The 27,500-nt window shown below is 44.0% G+C and overlaps 1 protein-coding gene across 4 annotated transcripts in view; it reads left to right on the top strand.

The window, feature by feature from the left end:
* Positions 1–27,500, top strand: part of LOC118372190 (glutamate receptor 3-like) — a 290,884-nt gene that overhangs the window by 77,565 nt on the left and 185,819 nt on the right. For all 4 annotated transcript variants that reach the window (XR_008132255.1, XM_052516184.1, XM_052516173.1 and 1 more), the window contains exon 3: positions 16,161–16,400. Coding sequence is in view for 3 of the 4 variants with exons in the window: in XM_052516184.1 (XP_052372144.1) it covers positions 16,161–16,400 (240 nt within the window). In the remaining variant the exon portion in view is untranslated. The remainder of the gene's footprint in view (positions 1–16,160; positions 16,401–27,500) is intronic.

The following is a 27,500-nucleotide window of genomic DNA, read 5'->3' as shown; positions in this document are numbered from 1 at the left end:
TTCTGATGATGTTTAGGCCAGCAGAGAAGGCCTTGCTGGCCCTGATGGCCCACCTCTGTGTTTCATACTATCCTTACTAAACCTATTGAATAAGACATGTTTCATACTACCCTTTCTAAACCTCAGGAAGTATACACACACAAAGGAAAAGCTTTCCCCTTGCAACAGTACTGTAACATTAGCATTAGCTTTCCCCTTGCAACAGTACTGTAACATTAGCATTAGCTTTCCCCTTGCAACAGTACTGTAACATTAGCATTAGCTTTCCCCTTGCAACAGTACTGTAACATTAGCATTAGCTTTCCGCCTGCAACAGTACTGTAACATTAGCATTAGCTTTCCCCTTGCAACAGTACTGTAACTTTAGCATTAGCTTTCCTCCTGCAACAATACTGTCAATTTAGCATTAGCTTTCCCCTGCAACAGTACTGTAACGTTAGCATTAGTGTTCTTCCTGCAACAGTACTGTAAGTGTACTGTAACTGTGTGTGTGTGCGCGCGTGTGTGCGCGTGTGTGTATGTGTGTTTGTCTGTGTGTTTGTGTGTGTGTGTCTGTGTGTGTGTGTGTCTGAGTCTATGTGTGTGTGTGTGTGTGTGTCTGTGTGTGTCTGTTATCTTCTAACTGGGTGCAGATAGCGGTTAATTGCTTGCCAATTTTGTTTCACTGTGGGGAAACGCCACACAGCCGAGGCAGTCATGCACGCGATCTGTGTGTGTTCAATACCTTGTGTCAATTATGGCCAGATAAATGTATTTCTTTTCTCCAGAATTATTACGAAGCAAACCATGTTATCTCACGTCTACCATCAACAAGCAGAGTCACTATCAGTTCTTTCCCAATGGAGCCGTTGAGTTTAACACCAGTGTTCTTCTTCAAACATTCCTCCTCTCGTTAGACAATCAGATCTCTCATTCATTCTGTGTGTGTGACAGAGGTCGTTGTTTAGCTGAACATAGCCAGACTTTTATTTTGGGAAAAAACCATAACATAGCAAGACTTTTATTTTGGGGGTAAAATCATCACATAGCCTGACCTTTATTTGGTGTAAAACCATCACATAGCCAGTCCTTTATTTGGGGGTAAAACCATCACATAGCCAGTCCTTTATTTGGGGTAAAACCATCACATAGCCAGTCCTTTATTTGGGGTAAAACCATCACATAGCCAGTCCTTTATTTGGGGTAAAACCATCACATAGCCAGTCCTTTATTTGGGGTAAAACCATCACATAGCCAGTCCTTTATTTGGGGTAAAACCATCACATAGCCAGTCCTTTATTTGGGGTAAAACCATCACATAGCCAGTCCTTTATTTGGGGTAAAACCATCACATAGCCAGACCTTTATTTTGGGGGAGGAACCATCACAGAGCCAGACCTTTATTTGGGGTAAAACCATCACATAGCCAGACCTTTATTTGGGGGAAAACCATCACATAGCCAGACCTTTATTTGGGGTAAAACCATCACATAGCCAGTCCTTTATTTGGGGGTAAAACCATCACATAGCCAGTCCTTTATTTGTGGTAAAACCATCACATAGCCAGTCCTTTATTTGGGGTAAAACCATCACATAGCCAGTCCTTTATTTGGGGTAAAACCATCACATAGCCAGTCCTTTATTTGGGGTAAAACCATCACATAGCCAGTCCTTTATTTTGGGTAAAACCATCACATAGCCAGTCCTTTATTTGGGGTAAAACCATCACATAGCCAGACCTTTATTTGGGGTAAAACCATCACATAGCCAGTCCTTTATTTGGGGTAAAACTATCACATAGCGAGTCCTTTATTTGGGGTAAAACCATCACATAGCCAGTCCTTTATTTGGGGTAAAACCATCACAGAGCCAGTCCTTTATTTTGGGGGAAACCATCACATAGCCAGTCCTTTATTTGGGGTAAAACCATCACATAGCCAGACCTTTATTTGGGGTAAAACCATCACATAGCCAGACCTTTAGTTTGGGGGAAACCATCACATAGCCAGACCTTTATTTGGGGTAAAACCATCACATAGCCAGACCTTTATTTGGGGTAAAACCATCACATAGCCAGTCCTTTATTTGGGGTAAAACCATCACATAGCCAGTCCTTTATTTGGGGTAAAACCATCACATAGCCAGACCTTTATTTGGGGTAAAACCATCACAGAGCCAGTCCTTTATTTTGGGGGAAACCATCACATAGCCAGTCCTTTATTTGGGGTAAAACCATCACATAGCCAGACCTTTATTTGGGGTAAAACCATCACATAGCCAGTCCTTTATTTGGGGTAAAACCATCACATAGCCAGACCTTTAGTTTGGGGGAAACCATCACATAGCCAGACTTTTTATTTTGGGGGAAACTAATTTTTCATCCCTATTGTTTACTCTTCTTCTGACAGGTGTCACAAATAAGCTCTAGTAATATAAGGACTGTGGTCTAGTCTGGTCTTATGATCATATTCACCAGTATTACATTTTATCAGGCACCGTTTAAACAGTCTTATAGCCCAGATACAGTCTCGAGCACATTTGCTTTGGCAGGCAGGTAAGATATCTCTCAGGGAGGGAAGCAGCCAGGGAAGAAAAGATTGAATGGAGGGCTATTGAGTCTCTACGGTTGATTGGCCACACACATGCATGCACATCACACATATACAGTTCATTGGCCACTCTCTGGATTAAGTGACGGTGTCATCATGGTGGCATGTCCTGCATAGCCAAAAAGAGTGAGAGAAGGAGGGAGGAGGCAGGAGTAGGGAAGAAGGTAGGGGAAGTTGGAGGGAGATGGGGAGAGAGAGCGGAGGGAAGAGGCAGAGGTAAGGAAGAAGGTAGGGGAGGAGGCATACAGAGATAGTTTAGCCCCGTGCTGGTGGGATGTGAGGTTACGAGAGGAAGGTAATAAGAAGAGGAGGGTGCAGGAAGGAGAGAGGATGGATGTAAGAGACAAGGACAAGGAAAGATAATGAGAGGAGAACAGAGAGAAAAGGAGAAAGGATAACATGGGGCCAAGAGGAGAACAGAGAGAGTATGAGTAAGGATGAGAAGAGTTAGATGAGAGGGATGTAGTGTATATTAGAAGATAGACTCCTGTCCCGAGCGACAGAGGAGGTGTAGGGACAGTAGAGGGTTGTCACCAGCTATAGAGGAGGTATAGGGGCAGTAGAGGGTTGTCACCAGCTATAGAGGAGGTATAGGGACAGTAGAGGGTTGTCACCAGCTATAGAGGAGGTATAGGGACAGTAGAGGGTTGTCACCAGCTATAGAGGAGGTATAGGGACAGTAGAGGGTTGTCACCAGCTATAGAGGATGTATAGGGGCAGTAGTGGGTTGTCCTCAGGTACAGAGGAGGTGTAGGGGCAGTAGATGATTGTCCTCAGGTATAGAGGAGGTATAGAGGCAGTAGAGAGTTGTCCTCAGGTACAGAGGAGGTATAGGGGCAGTAGATGATTGTCCTCAGGTACAGAGGAGGTACAGGGCAGTTGAGGATTGTCCTCAGGTACAGAGGAGGTACAGAGGCAGTAGAGAGTTGTCCTCAGGTACAGAGGAGGTATATGGGCAGTAGAGGGTTGTCCTCGGGTACAGAGGAGGTATAGGGCAGTAGAGGGTTGTCCTCAGGTATAGAGAAGGTATAGAGGCAGTAGAGAGTTGTCCTCAGGTACAGAGGAGGTATAGGGCAGTAGAGGGTTGTCCTCAGGTACAGAGGAGGTATAGGGCAGTAGATGATTGTCCTCAGGTACAGAGGAGGCATAGGGACCGTAGAGGATTGTCACCAGCTATAGAGGAGGTATAGGGGCAGTAGAGGGTTGTCCTCAGGTACAGAGGAGGTATAGGGCAGTAGAGGGTTGTCCTCAGGTATAGAGGAGGTATAGAGGCAGTAGAGAGTTGTCCTCAGGTACAGAGGAGGTATAGGGGCAGTAGATGATTGTCCTCAGTTACAGAGGAGGCATAGGGACCGTAGAGGATTGTCACCAGCTATAGAGGAGGTATAGGGGCCGTAGCCTCTGCTCTGACTGGGTGAGATCCAGATTAACTTGACTATGTGGGGGAGGGTCTTCAGGCCAGACCCCTTACCCACCACTCATCCATCACATCACACACACTCCAGTCAAACGCACACTCATGCGCACACACACACACACACACACACACACACACACACACACACACACACACACACACACACACACACACACACACACACACACACACAGACAGACACGTAGTACCTTTTAGTTCGACCATGTCTGATGAGGATTTATTCAGTGGAAAACTTCCTCAGGCAACGATCCCTTATAAAATGAGTTAGGTAAACATGTGATATGTTGATCTCTTTTACTGCAGACGAGATGAATAGAAGGGGCCGCCCTCCTTTTATCAATAATAATATTTTATTTATCAATAGTTTCTGGATTCCTTTTATCATTGTAAATAATGTGGCATGAAAGCCTAAACAAGTTATTACGATCTTAATTCATCCAGACTGGCAGCATGAAGTCATCTCATCTCTTAAAGTGTCATGGCCATCATCTTGGGCAACGGGAGGCGAGGCGTCGGTGAATTTGAGGGGCTGGCATTTGAGTAAATGGTTTGAAGCACTTCACAGCTCTAAATGGCATGAGCCGATTCAATCCCCCCAAGCACTTATGAGCTATCTTCTTCTGTGTGTGTGTGTGTGTGTGTGTGTGTGTGTCTGTGTGTGTGTGTGTGTGTGTGTGTGTGTGTGTGTGTGTGTGTGTGTGTGTGTGTGTGTGTGTGTGTGTGTGTGTGTGTGTGTGTGTGTGTGTGTGTGTGTGTCTGTGTGTCTGTGTGTCTGAGACAGCATTTTGCTGGCTCTAAAGAGGACATGTCTGATGTAGGCCTGGGACAACAGAGAGATGGAGGGATGAAAAGAGGGAGAGAAAGGGGAAGGAAGAGGGATAGGGAGAAGGGAGAGACAGGGGAAGTAAGAGAGAAAGGGAGAAGGGAGAGACAGGGGAAGGAAGAGAGAAAGGGAGAAGGGAGAGACAGGGGAAGGAAGAGAGACAGGGGAAGGAAGAGGGAAAGGGAGAAGGGAGGGAAAGAAAAGGGGGAGCGGAAGGGAAAGGGACTGTGGAGAAGGAAAGAGAGGTCAGGGAATACAAGAGGGATAGAAAGAGAAGGAGATGGGGGCACACAGAGGAGAGAGGAGAGAGAGAGAGGAGAGAGAGAGGAGATAGAGAGAGAGGAGAGAGGAGAGAGAGGGAGAGGAGAGAGAGAGAGAGAGAGAGAGAGAGAGAGAGAGAGAGAGGAGAGAGAGAGGAGAGAGAGGAGAGAGGAGAGAGAGGAGAGAGAGAGGAGAGAGAGGAGAGAGAGGAGAGAGAGAGGAGAGAGAGGAGATAGAGAGAGAGGAGAGAGGAGAGAGAGGGAGAGGAGAGAGGAGAGAGGAGAGAGGGGAGAGAGAGAGAGGAGAGAGAGGAGAGAGAGGGGAGAGAGGAGAGAGAGAGGAGAGAGAGAGAGAGAGAGAGAGAGAGAGAGAGAGAGAGAGAGAGAGAGAGAGAGAGAGAGGAGAGGGAGAGAGGAGAGAGAGAGACAGAGAGGAGAGAGAGAGGAGAGAGAGAGAGAGAGAGGAGAGAGAGGAGAGGGAGAGAGGAGAGAGAGAGACAGAGAGGAGAGAGAGAGAGAGAGAGAGAGAGAGAGAGAGAGAGGAGAGAGAGAGAGAGAGAGAGGGAGAGAGAGGAGAGAGAGAGAGAGAGAGAGAGAGAAGAGAGAGAGAGGAAAGAGAGGAGAGAGAGGAGAGAGAGAGAGAGATGGAGAGAGAGAGGAGAGAGAGAGGAGAGAGAGGAGAGAGAGAGAGGAAAGAGAGGAGAGAGAGGAGAGAGAGAGAGAGAGAGAGAGAGAGAGAGAGAGAGAGGCGAGAGAGAGGAGAGAGAGAGAGAGAGTGAGAGAGAGAGAAGAGAGAGAGAGGAGAGAGAGAGGAGAGAGAGGAGAGAGAGAGAGAGATGGAGAGAGAGAGGAGAGAGAGAGGAGAGAGAGGAGAGAGAGAGAGGAGAGAGAGAGAGGGAGGAGAGAAGAGAGAGAGAGATAGAGAGAGGAGAGAGAGAGAGAGGGGAGAAAGAGGAGAGAGGAGAGAGGAGAATGAGAAGAGAATCAGTAAAGAGATATAATCACCAGTGACATTTACATCAGCACACAGAGGCCTCCTCCATTTTCCCACGGCAACAGAAGACTCTAGGTACATCCCAAATGGCACCCTATTCCATATACTGTATACTGCACTACTTTTGACCAAGGTCCATAAGACGCTGGTCAAAAAGTAGTGCACTATATATGGAATAGGGTGCCATTTGGGATGAAGAATCTGGTTGACAGACCATGAGAGAACATGGAAACCCAGATACTTGGAGAGCATAGAGAGGGTACTTTAGGAAACATCAGCCTAGCTAGTGAGTAACCTTACAGGACAGCCTGTTAACTAGGGTTTCAGGACAGCCTGTTAACTAGGGTTTAAGGCCAGCTTACAGGACATTCTGTTAACTAGTGTTTCAGGCCAGTTTACAGGACAGCCTGTTAACTAGGGTTTAAGGCCAACTTACAGGACAGCCTGTTAACTAGTGTTTCAGGCAAGTTTACAGGACAGCCTGTTAACTAGTGTTTCAGGCTCGCTTACAGGACAGCCTGTTAACTAGTGTTTCAGGCCAGCTTACAGGACAGCCTGTTAACTAGTGTTTCAGGCCAGCTTACAGGACAGCCTGTTAACTAGTGTTTCAGGCCAGTTTACAGGACATTCTGTTAACTAGGGTTTCAGGACATCCTGTTAACTAGGGTTTCAGGACAGCCTGTTAATGAGGGTTTCAGGCCAGCTTACAGGACAGCCTGTTAACTAGTGTTTAAGGCCAGTTTACAGGACAGCCTGTTAACTAGTGTTTCAGGCCAGTTTACAGGACAGCCTGTTAACTAGGGTTTCAGGCCAGTTTACAGGACATTCTGTTAACTAGTGTTTCAGGCCAGCTTACAGGACAGCCTGTTAACTAGTGTTTCAGGCCAGTTTACAGGACATTCTGTTAACTAGGGTTTCAGGACATCCTGTTAACTAGGGTTTCAGGACAGCTTACAGGACAGCCTGTTAACTAGGGTTTCAGGACAGCTTACAGGACAGCCTGTTAACGAGGGTTTCAGGCAAGTTTACAGGACATTCTGTTAACTAGGGTTTCAGGACAGCCTGTTAACTAGTGTTTCAGGCCAGCTTACAGGACAGCCTGTTAACTAGTGTTTCAGGCCAGTTTACAGGACATTCTGTTAACTAGGGTTTCAGGACAGCCTGTTAACAAGGGTTTCAGGACAGCCTGTTAACAAGGGTTTCAGGACAGCCTGATAACGAGTGTTTCAGGACAGCCTGTTAACGAGGGTTTCAGGACAGCCTGTTAACGAGGGTTTCAGGACAGCCTGTTAACGAGGGTTTCAGGACAGCCTGTTAACTAGGGTTTAAGCCCAGCCTTCTCTGGTGATGTATTTGAAACACACACACATACCCTTGTAGCCCTGTTGAGTGGCCTGATTAAAGGAAATGAGGGCAACACATGCTGGCGGGCTGGGATACCTAGTCAGTTGCACAACTGAATGCATTCAACCGAGATGTGTCTTCCACATTTAACCCAATCTCTCTAAATCATATAGAGGTGCGGAGACTGCCTTAATCGACATCAACGTCATCGGCGCCCGGGGAGTGGTTGTTGTTGTTGTGTGTGTTTTGTAGGGGGGTTGCGTGCGTGGGACAAGCAAAGTAGAAGGCGGAGGGCAAATTGGGCAAGAGTTTTTGTGTGTGCCAGTGTTCTCTAATTGTGTGTGCCAGTGTTCTCTAATTGTGTGTGCCAGTGTTCTCTAATTGTGTGTGCCAGTGTTATCTAATTGTGTGTGCCAGTGTTCTCTAATTGTGTGTGCCAGTGTTCTCTAATTGTGTGTGCCAGTGTTCTCTAATTGTGTGTGCCAGTGTTATCTAATTGTGTGTGCCAGTGTTCTCTAATTGTGTGTGCCAGTGTTCTCTAATTGTGTGTGCCAGTGTTCTCTAATTGTGTGTGCCAGTGTTCTCTAATTGTGTGTGCCAGTGTTCTCTAATTGTGTGTGCCAGTGTTCTCTAATTGTGTGTGCCAGTGTTCTCTAATTGTGTGTGCCAGTGTTCTCTAATTGTGTGTGCCAGTGTTATCTAATTGTGTGTGCCAGTGTTCTCTAATTGTGTGTGCCAGTGTTCTCTAATTGTGTGTGCCAGTGTTCTCTAATTGTGTGTGCCAGTGTTCTCTAATTGTGTGTGCCAGTGTTCTCTAATTGTGTGTGCCAGTGTTCTCTAATTGTGTGTGCCAGTGTTCTCTACATTTACATTTACATTTAATTCTCTAATTGTGTGTGCCAATTGTGTGTGCCAGTGTTATCTAATTGTGTGTGCCAGTGTTCTCTAATTGTGTGTGCCAGTGTTCTCTAATTGTGTGTGCCAGTGTTCTCTAATTGTGTGTGCCAGTGTTCTCTAATTGTGTGTGCCAGTGTTCTCTAATTGTGTGTGCCAGTGTTCTCTACATTTACATTTACATTTAATTCTCTAATTGTGTGTGCCAGTGTTCTCTAATTGTGTGTGCCAGTGTTCTCTAATTGTGTGTGCCAGTGTTATCTAATTGTGTGTGCCAGTGTTCTCTAATTGTGTGTGCCAGTGTTCTCTAATTGTGTGTGCCAGTGTTCTCTAATTGTGTGTGCCAGTGTTCTCTAATTGTGTGTGCCAGTGTTCTCTAATTGTGTGTGTTGCTTGTGAAGTAAATATGCAATATTGTAATTCAATGTGACACACAAGGAATCCCTGAGTCTCCAAACTGATAACGCCTCCGGACACACACACAAACACACACCTGGTTTGTTTCCACCTACCACATTTATTTCAGTTTCACCTAATTACAAGAGGGATGAGACATAAAGCTGGAGCACAGCGTTACTCCGTTAAGCATTTATCCCTGACAAGCCGGGCCAGGCCTCTCGCTCTCCTGGATGAATGATGAAGTCGTCGTTGGGTCCAATCTATGCTCCATAAAGCTCTAGAGAGATAACAGGGATATTGTTATGGCTTGTTAAAAAGAGAGGGAGAAAGAGAGGGAGAAACAGATGGCTAGGGAATCAGAGAGGGAGAAAGAGATCGGTCTCTCTCTGTCTCAATTCAATTCAATTTAAGGGTGTTATTGGCATGGGAAACATATGTTTACATTGCTAAAGCAAGTTAAATAGATAATAAACAAAAGTGAAATAAACAAAAATTAACAGTAAACATTACACTCACAAAAGTTCCAAAATAATAAAGACATTTCAAATGTCATATTATGTGCAAAAAGTTAAAGTACAAAAGGGAAAATAAATAAACATAAAAATGGTTTGTATTTACAATGGTGTTTGTTCTTCACTGGTTGCCATTTTCTTGTGGCAACAGGTCACACATCTTGCTGCTGTGATGGCACACTGGTATTTCACCCAGTAGATATGGGAATTTATCAAAATTGTTTTTATTTTTCAAATTCTTTGTGGATCTGTGTAATCTGAGGGAAAAATGTGTCTCTAATATGGGCATACATTTGGCAGTAGGTTGAGAAGTGCAGCTCATTTTGTGGGCAGTGAGCACATAGCCTGTCTTCTCTTGAGAGCCATGTCTGCCTATGGCGGCCTTTCTCAATAGCAAGGCTATGCTCACTGAGTCTGTACATAGTCAAGGCTTTCTGTACGTTTGTGTCAGTCACAGTGGTCAGGTATTCTGCCGCTGGGTACTCTCTGTTTAGGGTCAGTCACAGTGGTCAGGTATTCTGCCGCTGGGTACTCTCTGTTTAGGGTCAGTCACAGTGGTCAGGTATCTCTCTCTCTCTCTCTCTGTCTCTCTCTCTCTCTCTCTCTCTCTCTCTCTGTCTCTCTCTCTCTCTCTCTCTCTCTCTCTCTCTCTCTCTCTCTCTCTCTCTTTCTCTCTCTCTCTCTGTCTCTCTCTCTCTCTCTCTCTGTCTCTCTCTCTCTCTCTCTGTCTCTCTCTCTCTCTCTCTCTCTCTCTCTCTCTCTCTCTCTCTCTCTCTCTCTCTCTCTCTCTCTCTCTCTCTCTCTCTCTCTCTCTCTCTCTCTCTCTCTCTCTCTCTCTCTCTCTCTCTCTCTCTCTCTCTCTCTCATTGTGACTAGAGATAAATGTTCATGGGGAGATGTGGGCTATTGTTTTTTTTGGCTCCTGAGTAGTGCAGTGGTGTCAGACACTGCATCTCAGTGCAAGAGTCATCACTACAGCACCTGGTTCAAATCTGGGCTGCATCACATCCGGCTGTGATGGGGAGTCCCACTGGGCAACGCACAAATGGCCCAGCATCATCCGGGTTTGGCCTGGGGTAGGCCGTCATTGTGAATGAGAATTTGTTCTTAACTGACTTGCCTAGTTGAATAAAGGTTAAACAAATCAGAATGTATAGCCACCCTTTACCTTGATGACAGCTTTACACAGTCTTGGTATCCAGCTTCACCTGGAATGTTTTTCCAACAGTCTTGAAGGAGTTCACACATATGCTGAGAACTTGTTGGCTGCTTAACCTTGACTCTATGGTGCAACTTATCCCAAACCATCAGAATGCTGTGGTAGCCATGCTGGTTAAGTGGGACTTGAAATCTAAATAAATTAAGCAGTGTCACCAGCAAAGCACCCCCACACCATCACACCTCCTCCTCCACACTTCACGGTGGGAACCACGCACACGGAGATCACCCTTTCACCCAGTCTGCGTCTCACAAAGACACTGCAGTTGGAACCAAAAATCAAAAATTTGGACTCATCAGACCAAAGGACAGATTACACCGGTCTAATATCCATTGCTCATTATTCTTGCCACAAGCAAGTCTCTTCTTCTTATTGGTGTCCTTTAGTAGTTTTTTTTTTTTGCAGCAATTCGACAACGATGAATGTCTGATTCACACAGTCTCCTCTGAACAGTTGATGTTGAGGGTTAGGTGTTGATGTTGTGTCAGTTACTTGAACTTTGTGAAACATTTATTTGGGCTGCAATTTCTGAGGCTGTTAACTTTAATGAACTTATCCTCTGCAGCAGAGGTGACTCTGGGTATTTTCTTCCTGGTACGGTCCTCATGAGAGCCAGTTTCATCGTAGCGCTTGATGGTTTTTGCGACTGCACTTGAAGAAGCTTATAAAGAAAAACCCTTGAATGAATAGGTGTGTCCAAACTTTTGACAGGTACTGTCAGGTATTTAGCAGATGTTATCATGGGTGTAGCTAAACGCGTCTGTTCCCGGCTCCAACAGTGCAGTAATATCTAAAAATACACACAAATACACGCAAATCTTAAAAATAAAAATATAGGAATTTATATGTATTGTCAGAGTCTGGAATATAAATATATATGTATAGGATGGTGTGTATAGACAGTATGGACAGTATATGAATGGAAAAGGTGTGTACAGCAGTAGTTACACAGTGATTTGCGAAAGTATTCACCCCTCTTGTCATTTTTCCTATTTTGTTGCCTTACAACCTGGAATTAAAATAGAGTTTTGTCATTTGATATACACGACATGCCTACAACTTTAAAGATACAACATATTTTTGGGGGGAAACAAACAAGAAATAAGACAAAAAAACTGGAAACTTGAGTGTGCATAACTATTCATCCCCAAATTCAATACTTTGTAGTGACACCTTTTGCAGCAATTACAGCTGTAAGTCTCTTGTGGTATGTCTCTATAAGCTTGGCACATCTAGCCACTGGGATTTTTGCCCATTCTTCAGGGCAAAACTGCTCCAGCTCCTTCAAGTTGGATGGGTTCCACTGGTGTACAGGAATCTTTAAGTCAAACCACAGATTCTCAATTGGATTGAGGTCTGGGCTTTGACTAGGCCATTCCAAGACATTTAAATGTTTCCCCTTAAACCACTCAAGCCTTGCTTTAGCAGTATGCTTAGGGTCATTGTACCAGTCTCAAATCTCTGGAAGAATGAAACAAGTTTCCCTCAATAATTCCCTGTATTTAGCACCATCCATTATTCCTTCAATTCTGACCAGTTTCCCAGTCCCTGCCGATGAAAAACATCCCCATAGCATGATGCTGCTTCACTGTCGGGATGGTATTCTCGGGGTGATGAGAGGTGTTGGGTTTGCGCCAGACAGCATTTTCCTTGATGGCCAAAAATCTCAATTTTAGTCTCATCTGACCAGAGTACCTTCCTCCATATGTTTGAGGAGTCTCCCACATGACTTTTGACAAACACCAAACATATTTGCTTATTTTTTTCTGGCCACTTGTCACGGTTTTCATGTGGTGAAGGAGAGTCGGACCAAACTGCAGCGTGTATATTGCGATCCATGTTTAATCACACAACGTAACACGAATCCAAAACACAAACTCAACAAAACAATAAACGTAGTGAAAACCGAAACAGCCTTAACTGGTGCAAACTAACACAGACTAAGGACATCAAGACACTCAGGACAATCACCCACCATACAACCAAAGAATATGGCTGCCTAAATATGGTTCCCAATCAGAGACAACGATAAACACCTGCCTCTGATTGAGAACCACTTCAGACAGCCATAGACTCTCCTAGAACACCCCACTAAGCTACAATCCCACTAAGCTACACACCACATACAAAAACCCATGTCACACCCTGGCCTGACCAAATACATGAAGAAAAACACAAAATACTTCGACCAGGGCGTGACACCACTCTTCCTTAAAGCCCAGCTCTGTGGAGTGTACGGCTAAAAGCGGTCCTGTGGACAGATACTTCAAATTCCGCTGTGGCGCTTTGCAGCTTCTTCAGGGTTCTCCTTGGTCTCTTTGATGCCTCTCTGATTAATGACCTCCTTGCCTGGTCCGTGAGTTTTGGTGGGTGGGCCTCTCTTGGCAGGTTTGTTGTGGTGCCATATTCTTTACATTTTTCTAATAATGATTAAATGGTGCTAAATGGGATGTTCAAATTATTAAATGGGATGTTCAAAGATTCTGATATTTTTTTATAACCCAATCCTGATCTGTACTTCTCCACAACTTTGTGCCTGACCTGTTTGGAGAGCTCCTTGGTCTTCATGATGCTGCTTTCTTGGTGGTGCCCCTTGCTTAGTGGTGTTGCAGACTCTGGGGCCTTTCAGAACAGGTGTGTGTATATATACTGAGATCATGTGACAGATCATGTGACACTTAGATTGCACACAGGTGGATTTTATTTAACTAATTATGTGACTACTGAAGGTAATTGGTTGCACCAGATCTTATTTAGGGGCTTCATAGCAAAGGGGGTGAATACATATGCACACATCACTTTTCCATTACATGACATCCAAATAAAAATGAATTTAAATTATAGGTTGTAATGTAACAAAATAGGAAAAACACCAAGGGGGGTGAATATTTTTGCAAGGCACTGTATAGGATGAGAAGGTTGAGAACCGGGTGGTAGCCGGCTAGTAACTGTGGCTAAGTTCAGGGCAGGGTACTGACCAACTAGTGATGATTATTTAACAGCCTGATGGCCTGGAGATTCAAGCTGTTTTTCAGTCACTCAGTCCAAGCTGTACAGTCTCCGACCTTCTAGATGGTAGCAGGGTGAACAGGCCGTGGCTCGGGTGCTTGAAGTCCTTGATGATCATCTAGATGGTAGCAGGGTGAACAGGCCGTGGCTCGGGTGCTAGAAGTCCTTGATGATCATCTAGATGGTAGCAGGGTGAACAGGCCGTGGCTCGGGTGCTTGAAGTCCTTGATGATCATCTAGATGGTAGCAGGGTGAACAGGCCGTGGCTCGGGTGCTTGAAGTCCTTGATGATCATCTAGATGGTAGCAGGGTGAACAGGCCGTGGCTCGGGTGCTTGAAGACCTTGATGGTCATCTTGGCCTTCCTGTGACACCAGTGTCTGTAGATGTCCGGCAGGGCAGGCAGTGTGCCCCAGGTGATGTGTTTGGCTGACGGCACCACCCTCTGGTGCATGTTTAGATATACAGAGATTTGCAGGAAAAGGCTATTTCAGGTGTTTGAAAAATGCTAAATTTCTCCAACATCTGAATGGGGGGTCCAGCCCCCACAGGACCATCCCCCAGCAATCCTCATGGACTTTGTGCCTCTCCTCAGATTTTGGGGGTGTATGACGCCCCTGTGTGATACATCAGGCACGGTACATTCTAGCTGATGTGTTCTAATACCACCAATGGTCAACATGACATTAAAACAGCAGACGTGATTGGATGTATCATTCCAGAGGCTTGGAAACGTTAGGAACACTTGATTAGCTTATCAGACGGTTTGATTTGTCAATCGGAAACACGTGGAAAGCCAATCTCTTTCAAGTGTGATTAACAGTGGTGGAGTTGTGTTTATCAGACACAACACACCCTTAACAGCATTGAAAGAAATGTGATGTGTCTGGTTGTCAGGGATACAGTATTTGAAGTGGAAGTGACGACTCAGCTCAGATGTCTTTCTATGTCTGCTACGTTAGGTTAGCCTGCTGCATGTTTCTTCACTAAACCTTCACCAAATACTATTTGAAATTATTTCAAATACTTGATCTGGGTTTGATTGAGCTTGCCTGATGTCAAATCAAATCAAATCAAATGTTATTTGTCACATACACATGGTTAGCAGATGTTAATGCGAGTGTAGCGAAATGCTTGTGCTTCTATTTCCGACAATGCAGTAATAACCAACGAGTAATCTAGCTAACAATTCCAAAACTACTACCTTATACACATAAGTGTAAAGGGATAAAGAATATGTACATAAAGATATATGAATGAGTGATGGTACAGAGCGGCATAGGCAAGATGCAGTAGATGGTATCGAGTACAGTATATACATATGAGATGAGTATGTAAACAAAGTGGCATAGTTTAAAGTGGCTGGAGTTGAGTCAGTGTGTTGGCAGCAGCCACTCAATGTTAGTGGTGGCTGTTTAACAGTCTGATGGCCTTGAGATAGAAGCTGTTTTTCAGTCTCTCGGTCCCAGCTTTGATGCACCTGCACTGACCTCGCCTTCTGGGTGGTAGCGGGGTGATCATGCAGTGGCTCGGGTGGTTGTGTCCTTGATGATCTTTATGGCCTTCCTGTGACATCGGGTGGTGTAGGTGTCCTGGAGGGCAGGTAGTTTGCCCCCGGTGATGCGTTGTGCAGACCTCACTACCCTCTGGAGAGCCTTACGGTTGTGGGCGGAGCAGTTGCCGTACCAGGCGGTGATACAGCCCGACAGGATGCTCTTGATTGTGCATCTGTAGAAGTTTGTGAGTGCTTTTGGTGACAGGCCGAATTTCTTCAGCCTCCTGAGGTTGAAGAGGCGCTGCTGCTGTGTGGGTGGACCAATTCAGTTTGTCTGTGATGTGTACGACAATGTGTGATGTTTGATTGCCTTGCGGAGGGAATAGCTACACTGTTTGTATTCGGTCATGTTTCCGGTCACCTTGCCCTGATTAAAAGCAGAGGTTCCCGCTTTCAGTTTCACGCGAATGCTGCCATCAATCCACGTAGTGGAAACAATAGAATAGTAGAATAGTCAATAGCACAAGTCCTTGGTCTGTTCTTGACTAAACTGGATCCCAAATCCCAAATGATACCCTATTCCCTTTGTAGTGCACTACTTTCGACCAGAGCCCTATTCCCTTTGTAGTGCACTACTTTCGACCAGAGCCCTATTCCATTTGTAGTGCACTACTTTTGTCCAGAGCCCTATTCCCTCTGTAGTGCACTACTTTTGTCCAGAGCCCTATTCCCTTTGTAGTATTCCCTATTCCCTTTGTAGTGCACTTTTGTCCAGAGCCCTATTCCCTTTGTAGTGCACTACTTTTGTCCAGAGCCCTATGAGCCCTGGTCAAAAGTATTGTCATTTGCGACATTGCCTGGGTCTTTATTGCTGCCAGATTCTGAGGTCTCACCAGAGAACATGACAGATCTACAAATAAATGCAAGTGTTTTCCCCAGCTGAATAAATGTCATACTATGCAAATAGGCTCCCTGATAAAGAGTTATGCTGGTCTTATGGCAACATCTCATTCCACAAATTGGCTGTTATAGATTTGATCTGCAGTGTAGCTACCAAGAAAATTTGAATTTTCAAACACTTGACATATGTGTGGGTGTGTGTCTGATCTTGTTTTCTCTCTCAAGCATCCTAACGCTTCCCTCCCTCCCTCTCTCCCTCGCTCTCCCTCTCTCCCTCTCTCTCCAGTCTGCTCTCAGTTCTCCCGAGGGGTCTATGCCATCTTCGGCTTCTACGATAAAAAGTCCATGAACACCCTGACGTCATTCTGTGGTGCGCTGCACACCTCCTTCGTCACGCCCAGTTACCCCACCGACAACGAGGTGCAGTTTGTCATCCAGATGAGACCTGCACTGCGTGGGGCCGTCCTCAGCCTGCTGTCACACTACAAGTGGCAGAAGTTTGTTTACCTCTACGACACCGACAGAGGTAGGTGCCATGCCATCGCAGGCCTTGATGTAGTTCAGGGTGTGAAGTAAACACACCGACAGAGCTTGGTGGTCGAATAATAATAAGGCAGAACAGTTGAAACTGGAGCAGCAGCACGGCCAGGTGGACTGGGGACAGCAAGGAGTCATCATGTCAGGTAGTCCTGGCGCATGGTCCTAGGGCTCAGGTCCTCCGAGAGAGAGAAAGAAAGAGAGAATTAGAGAGAGCATATGTGGTGTGGCCAGTCCTCTTCTGGCTGTGCCGGGTGGAGATTATAACAGAATATCCATAGCCAAAATGACAAACTATGCAAACCACAGGTGCAGTGTGCTGGAACATTACCCTCTAGTTGAAACAAGGAAGTGGGTGACATTCTATAAGCACTGTGAAATGTAATCTACAGGCCATTCACAACCACCACCTACTTTTAAACTGGAAGAAATGTATTTCTTTGTAACTAAGTTGTGGGTGCAGTATGTCATTGTAACTAAGCTGTGGGTGCAGTATGTCATTGTAACTAAGCTGTGGGTGCAGTATTTCATTGTAACTAAGTTGTGGGTGCAGTATGTCATTTTAACTAAGCTGTGGGTGCAGTATGTCATTGTAACTAAGCTGTGGTTGCAGTATGTCATTGTAACTAAGCTGTGGGTGCAGTATGTCATTTTAACTAAGCTGTGGGTGCAGTATGTCATTGTAACTAAGCTGTGGGTGCAGTATGTCATTTTAACTAAGCTGTGGGTGCAGTATGTCATTGTAACTAAGCTGTGGGTGCAGTATGTCATTGTAACTAAGCTGTGGGTGCAGTATGTCATTGTAACTAAGCTGTGGGTGCAGTATGTCATTGTAACTAAGCTGTGGGTGCAGTATGTCATTGTAACTAAGCTGTGGGTGCAGTATGTCATTGTAACTAAGCTGTGGGTGCAGTATGTCATTGTAACTAAGCTGTGGGTGCAGTATGTCATTGTAACTAAGCCGTGGTTGCAGTATTTAATTGTATCTAAGTTGTGGGTGCAGTATTTCATTGTAACTAAACTGTGGGTGCAGTATGTCATTGTAACTAAGCTGTGGGTGCAGTATGTCATTGTAAATAAGCTGTGGGTGCAGTATGTCATTGTAAATAAGCTGTGGGTGCAGTATTTCATTGTAACTAAACTGTGGGTGCAGTATGTCATTGTAACTAAGCCGTGGTTGCAGTATTTAATTGTATCTAAGTTGTGGGTGCAGTATTTCATTGTAACTAAACTGTGGGTGCAGTATGTCATTGTAACTAAGCTGTGGGTGCAGTATGTCATTGTAAATAAGCTGTGGGTGCAGTATGTCATTGTAACTAAGCCGTGGTTGCAGTATGTCATTGTAACTAAGCCGTGGTTGCAGTATGTCATTGTAACTAAGCCGTGGTTGCAGTATGTCATTGTAACTAAGCCGTGGTTGCAGTATGTCATTGTAACTAATCCGTGGTTGCAGTATGTCATTGTAACTAAGCTGTGGTTGCAGTATGTCATTGTAACTAAGCCGTGGTTGCAGTATGTCATTGTAACTAAGCCGTGGTTGCAGTATGTCATTGTAACTAAGCTGTGGGTGCTGTATTTCATTGTAACTAAGCCGTGGTTGCAGTATGTCATTGTAACTAAGCCGTGGTTGCAGTATGTCATTGTAACTAAGCCGTGGTTGCAGTATGTCATTGTAACTAAGCCGTGGTTGCAGTATGTCATTGTAACTAAGCCGTGGTTGCAGTATGTCATTGTAACTAAGCTGTGGTTGCAGTATTTAATTGTATCTAAGTTGTGGGTGCAGTATTTCATTGTAACTAGACTGTGGGTGCAGTATGTCATTGTAACTAAGCTGTGGGTGCAGTATGTAATTGTAAATAAGCTGTGGGTGCAGTATGTCATTGTAACTAAGCCGTGGTTGCAGTATGTCATTGTAACTAAGCTGTGGGTGCAGTATGTCATTGTAACTAAGCTGTGGGTGCAGTATGTCATTGTAACTAAGCTGTGGGTGCAGTATGTCATTGTAACTAAGCTGTGGGTGCAGTATGTCATTGTAACTAAGCTGTGGGTGCAGTATGTCATTGTAACTAAGCCGTGGTTGCAGTAGGTCAGCTGTAGCTGCAGCCAGGCATATATGTATTAATTAAGAGTTATTAACAGTTCTTTAGATGTTAGGAGTGTGTGTGTGTGTGTGTGTGTGTGTGTGTGTGTGTGTGTGTGTGTGTGTGTGTGTGTGTGTGTGTGTGTGTGTGTGTGTGCTTGTCTTTGCGTGTGCCTTTGTGTGTTGTGACTATGGTGACAATATACCGGCATGTAGCCAGAGTTTGGTGTAGTGATGTGGGGACAGTAGCAGGATGTGTATTCCCTCTAGACAGTAGCAGGATGTGTGTGTGTAACCCACTGTACAACCCACAACCCACAACCTACTGTACAACCCACAACCCATAACCTACTGTACAAACCACATACCACAACCCACTGTACAACCCACAACCTACTGTTTAACCCACATATCACAACCCACACGTCCTTCAACACATCTACAAACAGACAGGCTCCGTATCTCCATCCTCTCTCTCTCTCTCTCTCTCCAATCTCCCCCTCTGTCCGGTTAGTCTGCCCCTAAACCAGAGAGAGAAGAACACCATACCCAGGAAGAATTGATTTACTGGCCTTTACCTGTGTAAGGACAACTGGCACACATCCACTTACATAGCCCCTTGCCAAACACACACCCACACCCACACATACACAGAGACACTCCCCTTTACAGCTGAATGTGTAAGTCAATCCCCTATTAGGTTGAGGATATTGTCCCCCAGAGAGGATTAAAGGGCTTAATATATGCTCTCCATCCAGGAATCAGTCACACTGAGCTATGGCTCATCAGGTAGGCCGATGTCTCATGGATGGGTGTGTGTTTGTGCTAGTCTGTCAAGTGCTATACCCTCTGTGTGTGTGTGTGTGTGTGTGTGTGTGTGTGTGTGTGTGTGTGTGTGTGTGTGTGTGTGTGTGTGTGTGTGTGTGTGTGTGTGTGTGTGTGTGTGTGTGTGTGTGTGTGTGTGTGTGTGTGTGTGTGTGTGTGTGTGTGTGTGTCAAGCAGCATCTCTATGCCCTCCTTACACACAGGTTATCAGAAGAAGCAGCTCGCCTGGTAATACAACCACATTAAAACAGGCATCGTTACTGTTTTAATAAAGTTAGACTGGGGAAGGCATCGTTACTGTTTTAATAAAGTTAGACTGGGGAAGGCATCGTTACTGTTTTAATAAAGTTAGACTGGTGAAGGCATCATTACTGTTTTAATAAAGTTAGACTAGGGAAGGCATCGTTACTGTTTTAATAAAGTTAGACTGGGGAAGGCATCGTTACTGTTTTAATAAAGTTAGACTGGGGAAGGCATCATTACTGTTTTAATAAAGTTAGACTGGGGAAGGCATCGTTACTGTTTTAATAAAGTTAGACTGGGGAAGGCATCATTACTGTTTTAATAAAGTTAGACTAGGGAAGGCATCGTTACTGTTTTAATAAAGTTAGACTGGGGAAGGCATCATTACTGTTTTAATAAAGTTAGACTGGGGAAGGCATCGTTACTGTTTTAATAAAGTTAGACTGGGGAAGGCATCGTTACTGTTTTAATAAAGTTAGACTGGGGAAGGCATCATTACTGTTTTAATAAAGTTAGACTAGGGAAGGCATCGTAACTGTTTTAATAAAGTTAGACTGGGGAAGGCATCGTTACTGTTTTAATAAAGTTAGACTAGGGAAGGCATCATAACTGTTTTAATAAAGTTAGACTGGGGAAGGCATCGTTACTGTTTTAATAAAGTTAGACTGGGGAAGGCATCATTACTGTTTTTAATAAAGTTAGACTGGGGAAGGCATCGTTACTGTTTTAATAAAGTTAGACTGGAGAGAGGCATCGTTACTGTTTTAATAAAGTTAGACTAGGGAAGGCATCGTTACTGTTTTAATAAAGTTAGACTGGGGAAGGCATCATTACTGTTTTAATAAAGTTAGACTGGGGAAGGCATCGTTACTGTTTTAATAAAGTTAGACTGGAGAGAGGCATCGTTACTGTTTTAATAAAGTTAGACTGGGGAAGGCATCGTTACTGTTTTAATAAAGTTAGACTGGGGAAGGCATCGTTACTGTTTTAATAAAGTTAGACTAGGGAAGGCATCGTTACTGTTTTAATAAAGTTAGACTGGGAAAGGCATCATTACTGTTTTAATAACGTTAGACTGGGGAAGGCATCGTTACTGTTTTAATAAAGTTAGACTGGGGAAGGCATCGTTACTGTTTTAATAACGTTAGACTGGGGAAGGCATCGTTACTGTTTTAATAAAGTTAGACTGGGGAAGGCATCGTTACTGTTTTAATAAAGTTAGACTGGTGAAGGCATCGTTACTGTTTTAATAAAGTTAGACTAGGGAAGGCATCGTTACTGTTTTAATAAAGTTAGACTGGGGAAGGCATCGTTACTGTTTTAATAAAGTTAGACTAGGGAAGGCATCGTTACTGTTTTAATAAAGTTAGACTAGGGAAGGCATCGTTACTGTTTTAATAAAGTTAGACTAGGGAAGGCATCGTTACGGTTTTAATAAAGTTAGACTGGAGAGAGGCATCGTCTGTTTTAATAAAGTTAGACTGGGGAAGGCATCATTACTGTTTTAATAAAGTTAGACTGGGGAAGGCATCATTACTGTTTTAATAAAGTTAGACTGGGGGAGGCATCATTACTGTTTTAATAAAGTTAGACTAGGGAAGGCATCGTTACGGTTTTAATAAAGTTAGACTGGAGAGAGGCATCGTCTGTTTTAATAAAGTTAGACTGGGGAAGGCATCATTACTGTTTTAATAAAGTTAGACTGGGGAAGGCATCATTACTGTTTTAATAAAGTTAGACTGGGGGAGGCATCATTACTGTTTTAATAAAGTTAGACTGGGGAAGGCAACGTTACTGTTTTAATAAAGTTAGACTGGGGAAGGCATCGTTACTGTTTTAATAAAGTTAGACTGGGGAAGGCATCGTTACTGTTTTAATAAAGTTAGACTGGGGAAGGCATCGTTACTGTTTTAATAAAGTTAGACTGGGGAAGGCATCGTTACTGTTTTAATAAAGTTAGACTGGGGAAGGCATTACCTTAATTAATAGAGTGTCTTTTGTATGTAGTATTAGTAGATAGTAATCATATGTGTACCTGAGAATCAGAGGGTGGCCATATACCACTTCTTCACAGATATTTTAGTACTTCAGACAGTACATAAGCTAAACTGACCCTATATAGTGCATTAGTTACTAAGGAACTACTGTATATTCGGAAAAGGGTAATTTGGGACCCACACTTTGTGTTCTCAGTCTGTTAATATATCTAGTAAATAAACTAAGACCATGTCATTGGCCTCAGCCTCCAGACATCAAATAAAACCCCACTGGAATGTATATCCGTTGATAATGCTCCTTTCTTTTTTAACTCTCAGGTCTTCAATGCAACCTGATTGAACAACAATAATGCCCGGGGCTTTCCTGTCTGCCTGCCAGCCAGCAGCTGGAGAGAGAGAATGCCCTGAATTACATTATTTAAAGAAGCACACATATGCACACACACACACACACACACACCATTATTCATGATACGGAAGGAACTAAAAAATAACTAATCTTCCCTTTTCATGTCCATCGTCCAGACCAGCGTTTTTATTTAGTCAATAAACCAGATGAATTACAATCACAAAACACGCATTAGCCTCTTATTGGCCCTGCATTAGCCTGTCTTGTTGGCCCTGCATTAGCCTGTCTTATTGGCCCTGCATTAGCCTGTCTTATTGGCCCTGCGTTAGCCTGTCTTATTGGCCCTGTGTTAGCCTGTCGTATTGGCCCTGCATTAGCCTGTCTTATTGGCCCTGCGTTAGCCTGTCTTATTGGCCCTGCATTAGCCTGTCTTATTGGCCCTGAGTTAGCTTGTCTTATTGGCCCTGCTAAAAATGGCTTTTTGGCTTTAGTGCTGCTGGGCTTTCAAGCTGAAACAGCACTCATCCACTCTGCTGTTTGTTGCAGCGTCTGATGTATTAGAGAGAACATTTAGTCTAAATGCTTCTGTCAGAGACATGCTTCCTGAGAGATGTTAGAGGATATGATGAAAGATGAAAGAGTGTGTGTGTGTGTGTGTGTGTGTGTGTGTGTGTGTGTGTGTGTGTGTGTGTGTGTGTGTGTGTGTGTGTGTGTGTGTGTGTGTGTGTGTGTGTGTGTGTGTGTGTGAGAGATGATGGAAGAGCGCATTAGCAGGTGGATGGACACTGGATGAAAGGTCTATTTTTGACAGACATTAAGGCAGGCAGCCGTTTCTCACTCTCAGGTAATTCAGAGTGAACGGACATTAAGACAGAAGGGTATGGCGGTGTGTGTGTTTGTGTGTGTGTGTGCATACGTGTGTGTGTGTATATGTTTGTGTGTGGTCTGTTTACAGGCTTAAGATGCTTTGTATATTAACCAAGCCATAGAGGTGAAAGGTCGTGTCCATGGTAATAAGACACATACTGCATCCCAAATGGCACCCTGCATCTAATATAGCACACTACCCTATGGGCCCTGGTCAGAAGTAGTGCATTACCCTATAGGCCCTGGTCAGAAGTAGTGCATTACCCTATGGGCCCTGGTAAAAAGTAGTGCATTACCCTATGGGCCATGGTCAGAAGTAGTGCATTACCCTTTGGGCCCTGGTCAGAAGTAGTGCATTACCCTATGGGCCCTGGTCAGAAGTAGTGCATTACCCTTTGGGCCCTGGTCAGAAGTAGTGCATTACCCTATGGGCCCTGGTCAGAAGTAGTGCATTACCCTTTGGGCCCTGGTCAAAAGTAGTGCACTATAAAGGGAATAGCGTGACGTTTGGGATGCTGACATAGCCTATAAATTAGAAACAAAGAAGTAGAAAAGCAGCAGGAGTAACAATGGCCCTTTCTACTGTCCTCTCTGACCCGGAGCCGTAGCCTGCTAAATGGATGCACTACTCTGTAAATCACAGTTACTTCATTCAAACCCCCTGTAGCCTTTGTCCATCTCTATCGCTCCGTCTGCAGTATCTCTCCATCTCTCTCTCCTTCTGCAGCATCTCTCTCTCTCCATCTCTATCTCTCCTTATGTAGACTCTCTCCATCTCTATCTCTCCGTCTGCAGCATCTCTCCATCTCTATCTCTCCTTCTGCAGCCTCTCTCTCTCCATCTCTATCTCTCCTTCTGCAGCCTCTCTCTCCATCTCTCCATCTCTATTTCTCCTTCTGTTGCCTCTCTCCATCTCTCTCTCTCCATCTTTCTCTCCTTCTGTAGCCTCTCTCCATCTCTATCTCTCCTTCTGCAGCCTCTCTCTCCATCTCTCCATCTATATCTCTCCTTCTGTTGCCTCTCTCCATCTATCTCTCCATCTCTATTTCTCCTTCTGTTGCCTCTCTCCATCTCTCTCTCTCCATCTTTATCTCTCCTTCTGTAGCCTCTCTCCATCTCTTTCTCTCCATCTCGATCTCTCCTTCTGTAGCCTCTCTCTCCATCTCTCCATCTATTTCTCTCCATCTCTATATCTCCTTCTGTAGCCTCTCTCCATCTTTTTCTCTCCATCTCGATCTCTCCTTCTGTAGCCTCTCTCCGTCTATTTCTCTCCATCTGTTTCTCTCCATCTCTATCTCTCCTTCTGTAGCCTCTCTCCATCTTTTTCTCTCCATCTCGATCTCTCCTTCTGTAGCCTCTCTCCGTCTATTTCTCTCCATCTCTATCTCTCCTTCAGTAGCCTCTCTCCATCTTTTTCTCTCCATCTCGATCTCTCCTTCTGTAGCCTCTCTCCGTCTATTTCTCTCCATCTGTTTCTCTCCATCTCTATCTCTCCTTCAGTAGCCTCTCTCCGTCTTTATTCAATTCAATTCAATTCAAGGGGCTTTATTGGCATGGGAAACGTGTTAACTTTGCCAAAGCAACTGAGGTAGATATATCTATATCTCTCCATCTCTTTCTCTCCATATCTATCTCTCCATTTCTATATCTCCTTATGTAGCCTCTCTCTGTAACGGCGTTCTTCGTTTGTAGAAAGAGAGTCGGACCGAAATGCAGCGTGGTGGTTACTCATGTCTTTAATGAAGAAAAACGAAACGATACATGAAATAACTAATAAATACAAAAACAACAAACGGAACGTGAAACCTATTACAGCCTATCTGGTGAACACTACACAGAGACAGGAACAATCACCCACGAAATACACAGAGAAACCCAGGCTACCTAAATACGGTTCCCAATCAGAGACAACGAGAATCACCTGACTCTGATTGAGAACCGCCTCAGGCAGCCAAGCCTATACAACACCCCTACTCAGCCGCAATCCCAAATACTACAAACCCCAATACGAAAATACAATAAACCCATGTCACACCCTGGCCTGAACAAATAATAAAGAAAACACAAAATACTAAGACCAAGGCGTGACACTCTCCTCTATTTCTCTTTCTGTAGCCTCTCTCCATCTCTATCTCTCCATCTCTATTCCTTCTGTAGCCTCTCTCCTCTATTTCTCTTTCTGTAGCCTCTCTCCTCTATTTCTCTTTCTGTAGCCTCTCTCCATCTCTATCTCTCCATCTCTATTCCTTCTGTAGCCTCTCTCCTTCTCTATCTCTCCTTCTCTATGCAGCCTCTCTCCTTCCTATTTTTTCTGTTTTCCCATATACTTTCCAGGGGTAAATTATTCTCCAATGTCCCACTCTCCTTCATCATGCATAAACAGAAGAATCCCTCAATTAAAGAGAGATTGCTGGGCCAGGCTTTTTTGGGGCGAAGTGAGATGGATTATTGCCTTCTCTGTCGCTGCGGTGTGAGTGTGTGTTTGTGTGTGTCCGTTGCGAGAAGATGTGTGTGTGTTTGTGTGTGTGTTTGTGCGTGCATGCATGCAGTGCGAGGCGACATGTGTGTGTGTGTGGTGCGAGGCTGTGTGTGGTGCAGTGCAATGCTAGGCGGTGTGTGTGCGATGTGAGGCAGAGATCCTGTGTGTGTGTGTGCGTTCATGTATGGGCAGGTAATTGCAAGGCAGCAGAGAGAGAGATGAATGATTACAGCCTTTATTGTCTCTCCTAGTCACAATCACCACTGATTCAGCACTCACCTCTACTTTAATTATGAGACATACTCTCTACTTGTTATATTGATCTCTCTCTCTCTCTCTCTCTCTCTCTCTCTCTCTCTCTCTGTTTATTCTCTCTCTCTCTGTTTATTCTCTCTCTCTCTACCTCTCTCTACCTCTACCTCTCTCTCTACCTCTCTCTCTACCCCTCTACCTCTCTCTCTCTCTCTCTCTCCCTCTCTCCCTCTCTCCCTCTACCTCTACCTCTCTCTCTCTCTATCTCTCTCTCATTATAACATTATTTGTAACATGAGGAGAATACAACTGGTGTAGACTTTATATTGAAATGCTTACTTATGAGCCCTGCCCAACAATGCACAGTTAAAAAATAAAATGGTAATTTAACAGGAATAAAATAATATACACAAGACTGGAGCTACAGATTATACAGGAAGTACCAGTACCGGATCAATGTGATACTATATACAGGGAGTACCAGTACCAGATCAATGTGGAGCTATATACAGGGTGTACCAGTACCAGATCAATGTGGAGCTATATACAGGGAGTACCAGTACCAGATCAGTGTGCAGAGGTATGAGGTATTTGAGGTAGATATTGTCTTGACGTTGCCCTGTTGGGTTAGGTTTATGACCACCCCAAAAAATATCTTTCCCCCTTTTCTCTCCACTCTACATAATGTACTCTTGGAATTCCCTTCGTTGACATAGAGAGAGTATGATAACATCAAAAGGTTGGGAATGCAACAATATCTCCCTTTCTCAACTTATTCAAAGGACAATGGCAATCTCTGCTGGGAAAACCAGTCTTCTATCTTCGACCCATCTATCGAAGCGCAGCTCAGAGTAAATATATATATCTTGTGTTTTCCTTTTCCGAATGGGCAGTAATTACAATGCATAAGATTCTGTATTTATGGTAGCATAGCTTCTCAAGGTCCGATAGAGACCCAATACCTTTGTCCCTCAGGCTTCCCGCTCTTTCATTCAAACCCCACCCCCTTCTTTTGTGTAACCAGCCATCATATCTAGTTAGGCCACTAAGGGCTTTTCATGACATGAATAGTAATCGATGTGTGATCTATCCTGTGTATATATATGTAATTCTTTGTGATGATTTAGATATTTAGTAAATAAATCATGAAGCCAATCTGTGTATTGCTGAATCAACTCATTAGGGTTCGTGCAGATAACCAAGTACTTACGACAGTCAGAATGAGACGGTTAATAATTGAAATAAAAGATCTTCAGATCTTTAAGAGAGTGGATTCGGGAGATAACCACTCTATATCAATGACTGCTTCTGTCGTGCCCCAGTTATTAATGGTTTAATTGTTGCATGGTTTAATTCAATCACGTAATCAATTAAACGTTAGGTAATCGATTTGATAAAATAGCATGTCATATAATTTTTATCATAGTCAGATACGACAATATGTACACGAAGACAGGGTAAAATGACTAGGCATCAGGATAGATAATAATAAGAATCAAATATAGAACAGGGCAGTGGTCTGATACTCCTTCCATTTCAATATTATCGCTTGCACAGTGCTCCTTGGGATGTTTAAAGCTTGGGAAATCTTTTTGTATCCAAATCCGGCTTTAAACTTCTTCACAACAGTATCTCGGACCTGCCTGGTGTGTTCCTTGTTCTTCATGATGCTCTCTGCGCTTTTAACGGACCTCTGAGTCTATGACAGTGCAGGTGCATTTATACGGAGACTTGATTACACACAGGTGGATTGTATTTATCATCATTAGTCATTCAGGTCAACATTGGATCATTCAGAGATCCTCACTGAACTTCTGGAGAGAGTTTGCTGCACTCAAAGTAAAGGGGCTGAATAATTTTGCACGCCCAATTAGCGAGAGAGAGAGAAGCTAAAATTTAGAAGCTAAAATTACATTAAATCTTTTCACAAATATATATATATATATATATATATATATATATATATATACTGTATATATATATATATACTGTATATA

This window comes from Oncorhynchus keta, chromosome 4 (genome assembly GCF_023373465.1).
Source record: "Oncorhynchus keta strain PuntledgeMale-10-30-2019 chromosome 4, Oket_V2, whole genome shotgun sequence".
Taxonomy (NCBI): domain Eukaryota; kingdom Metazoa; phylum Chordata; class Actinopteri; order Salmoniformes; family Salmonidae; genus Oncorhynchus; species Oncorhynchus keta.
This window is presented reverse-complemented; position numbering and strand designations above follow the sequence as displayed.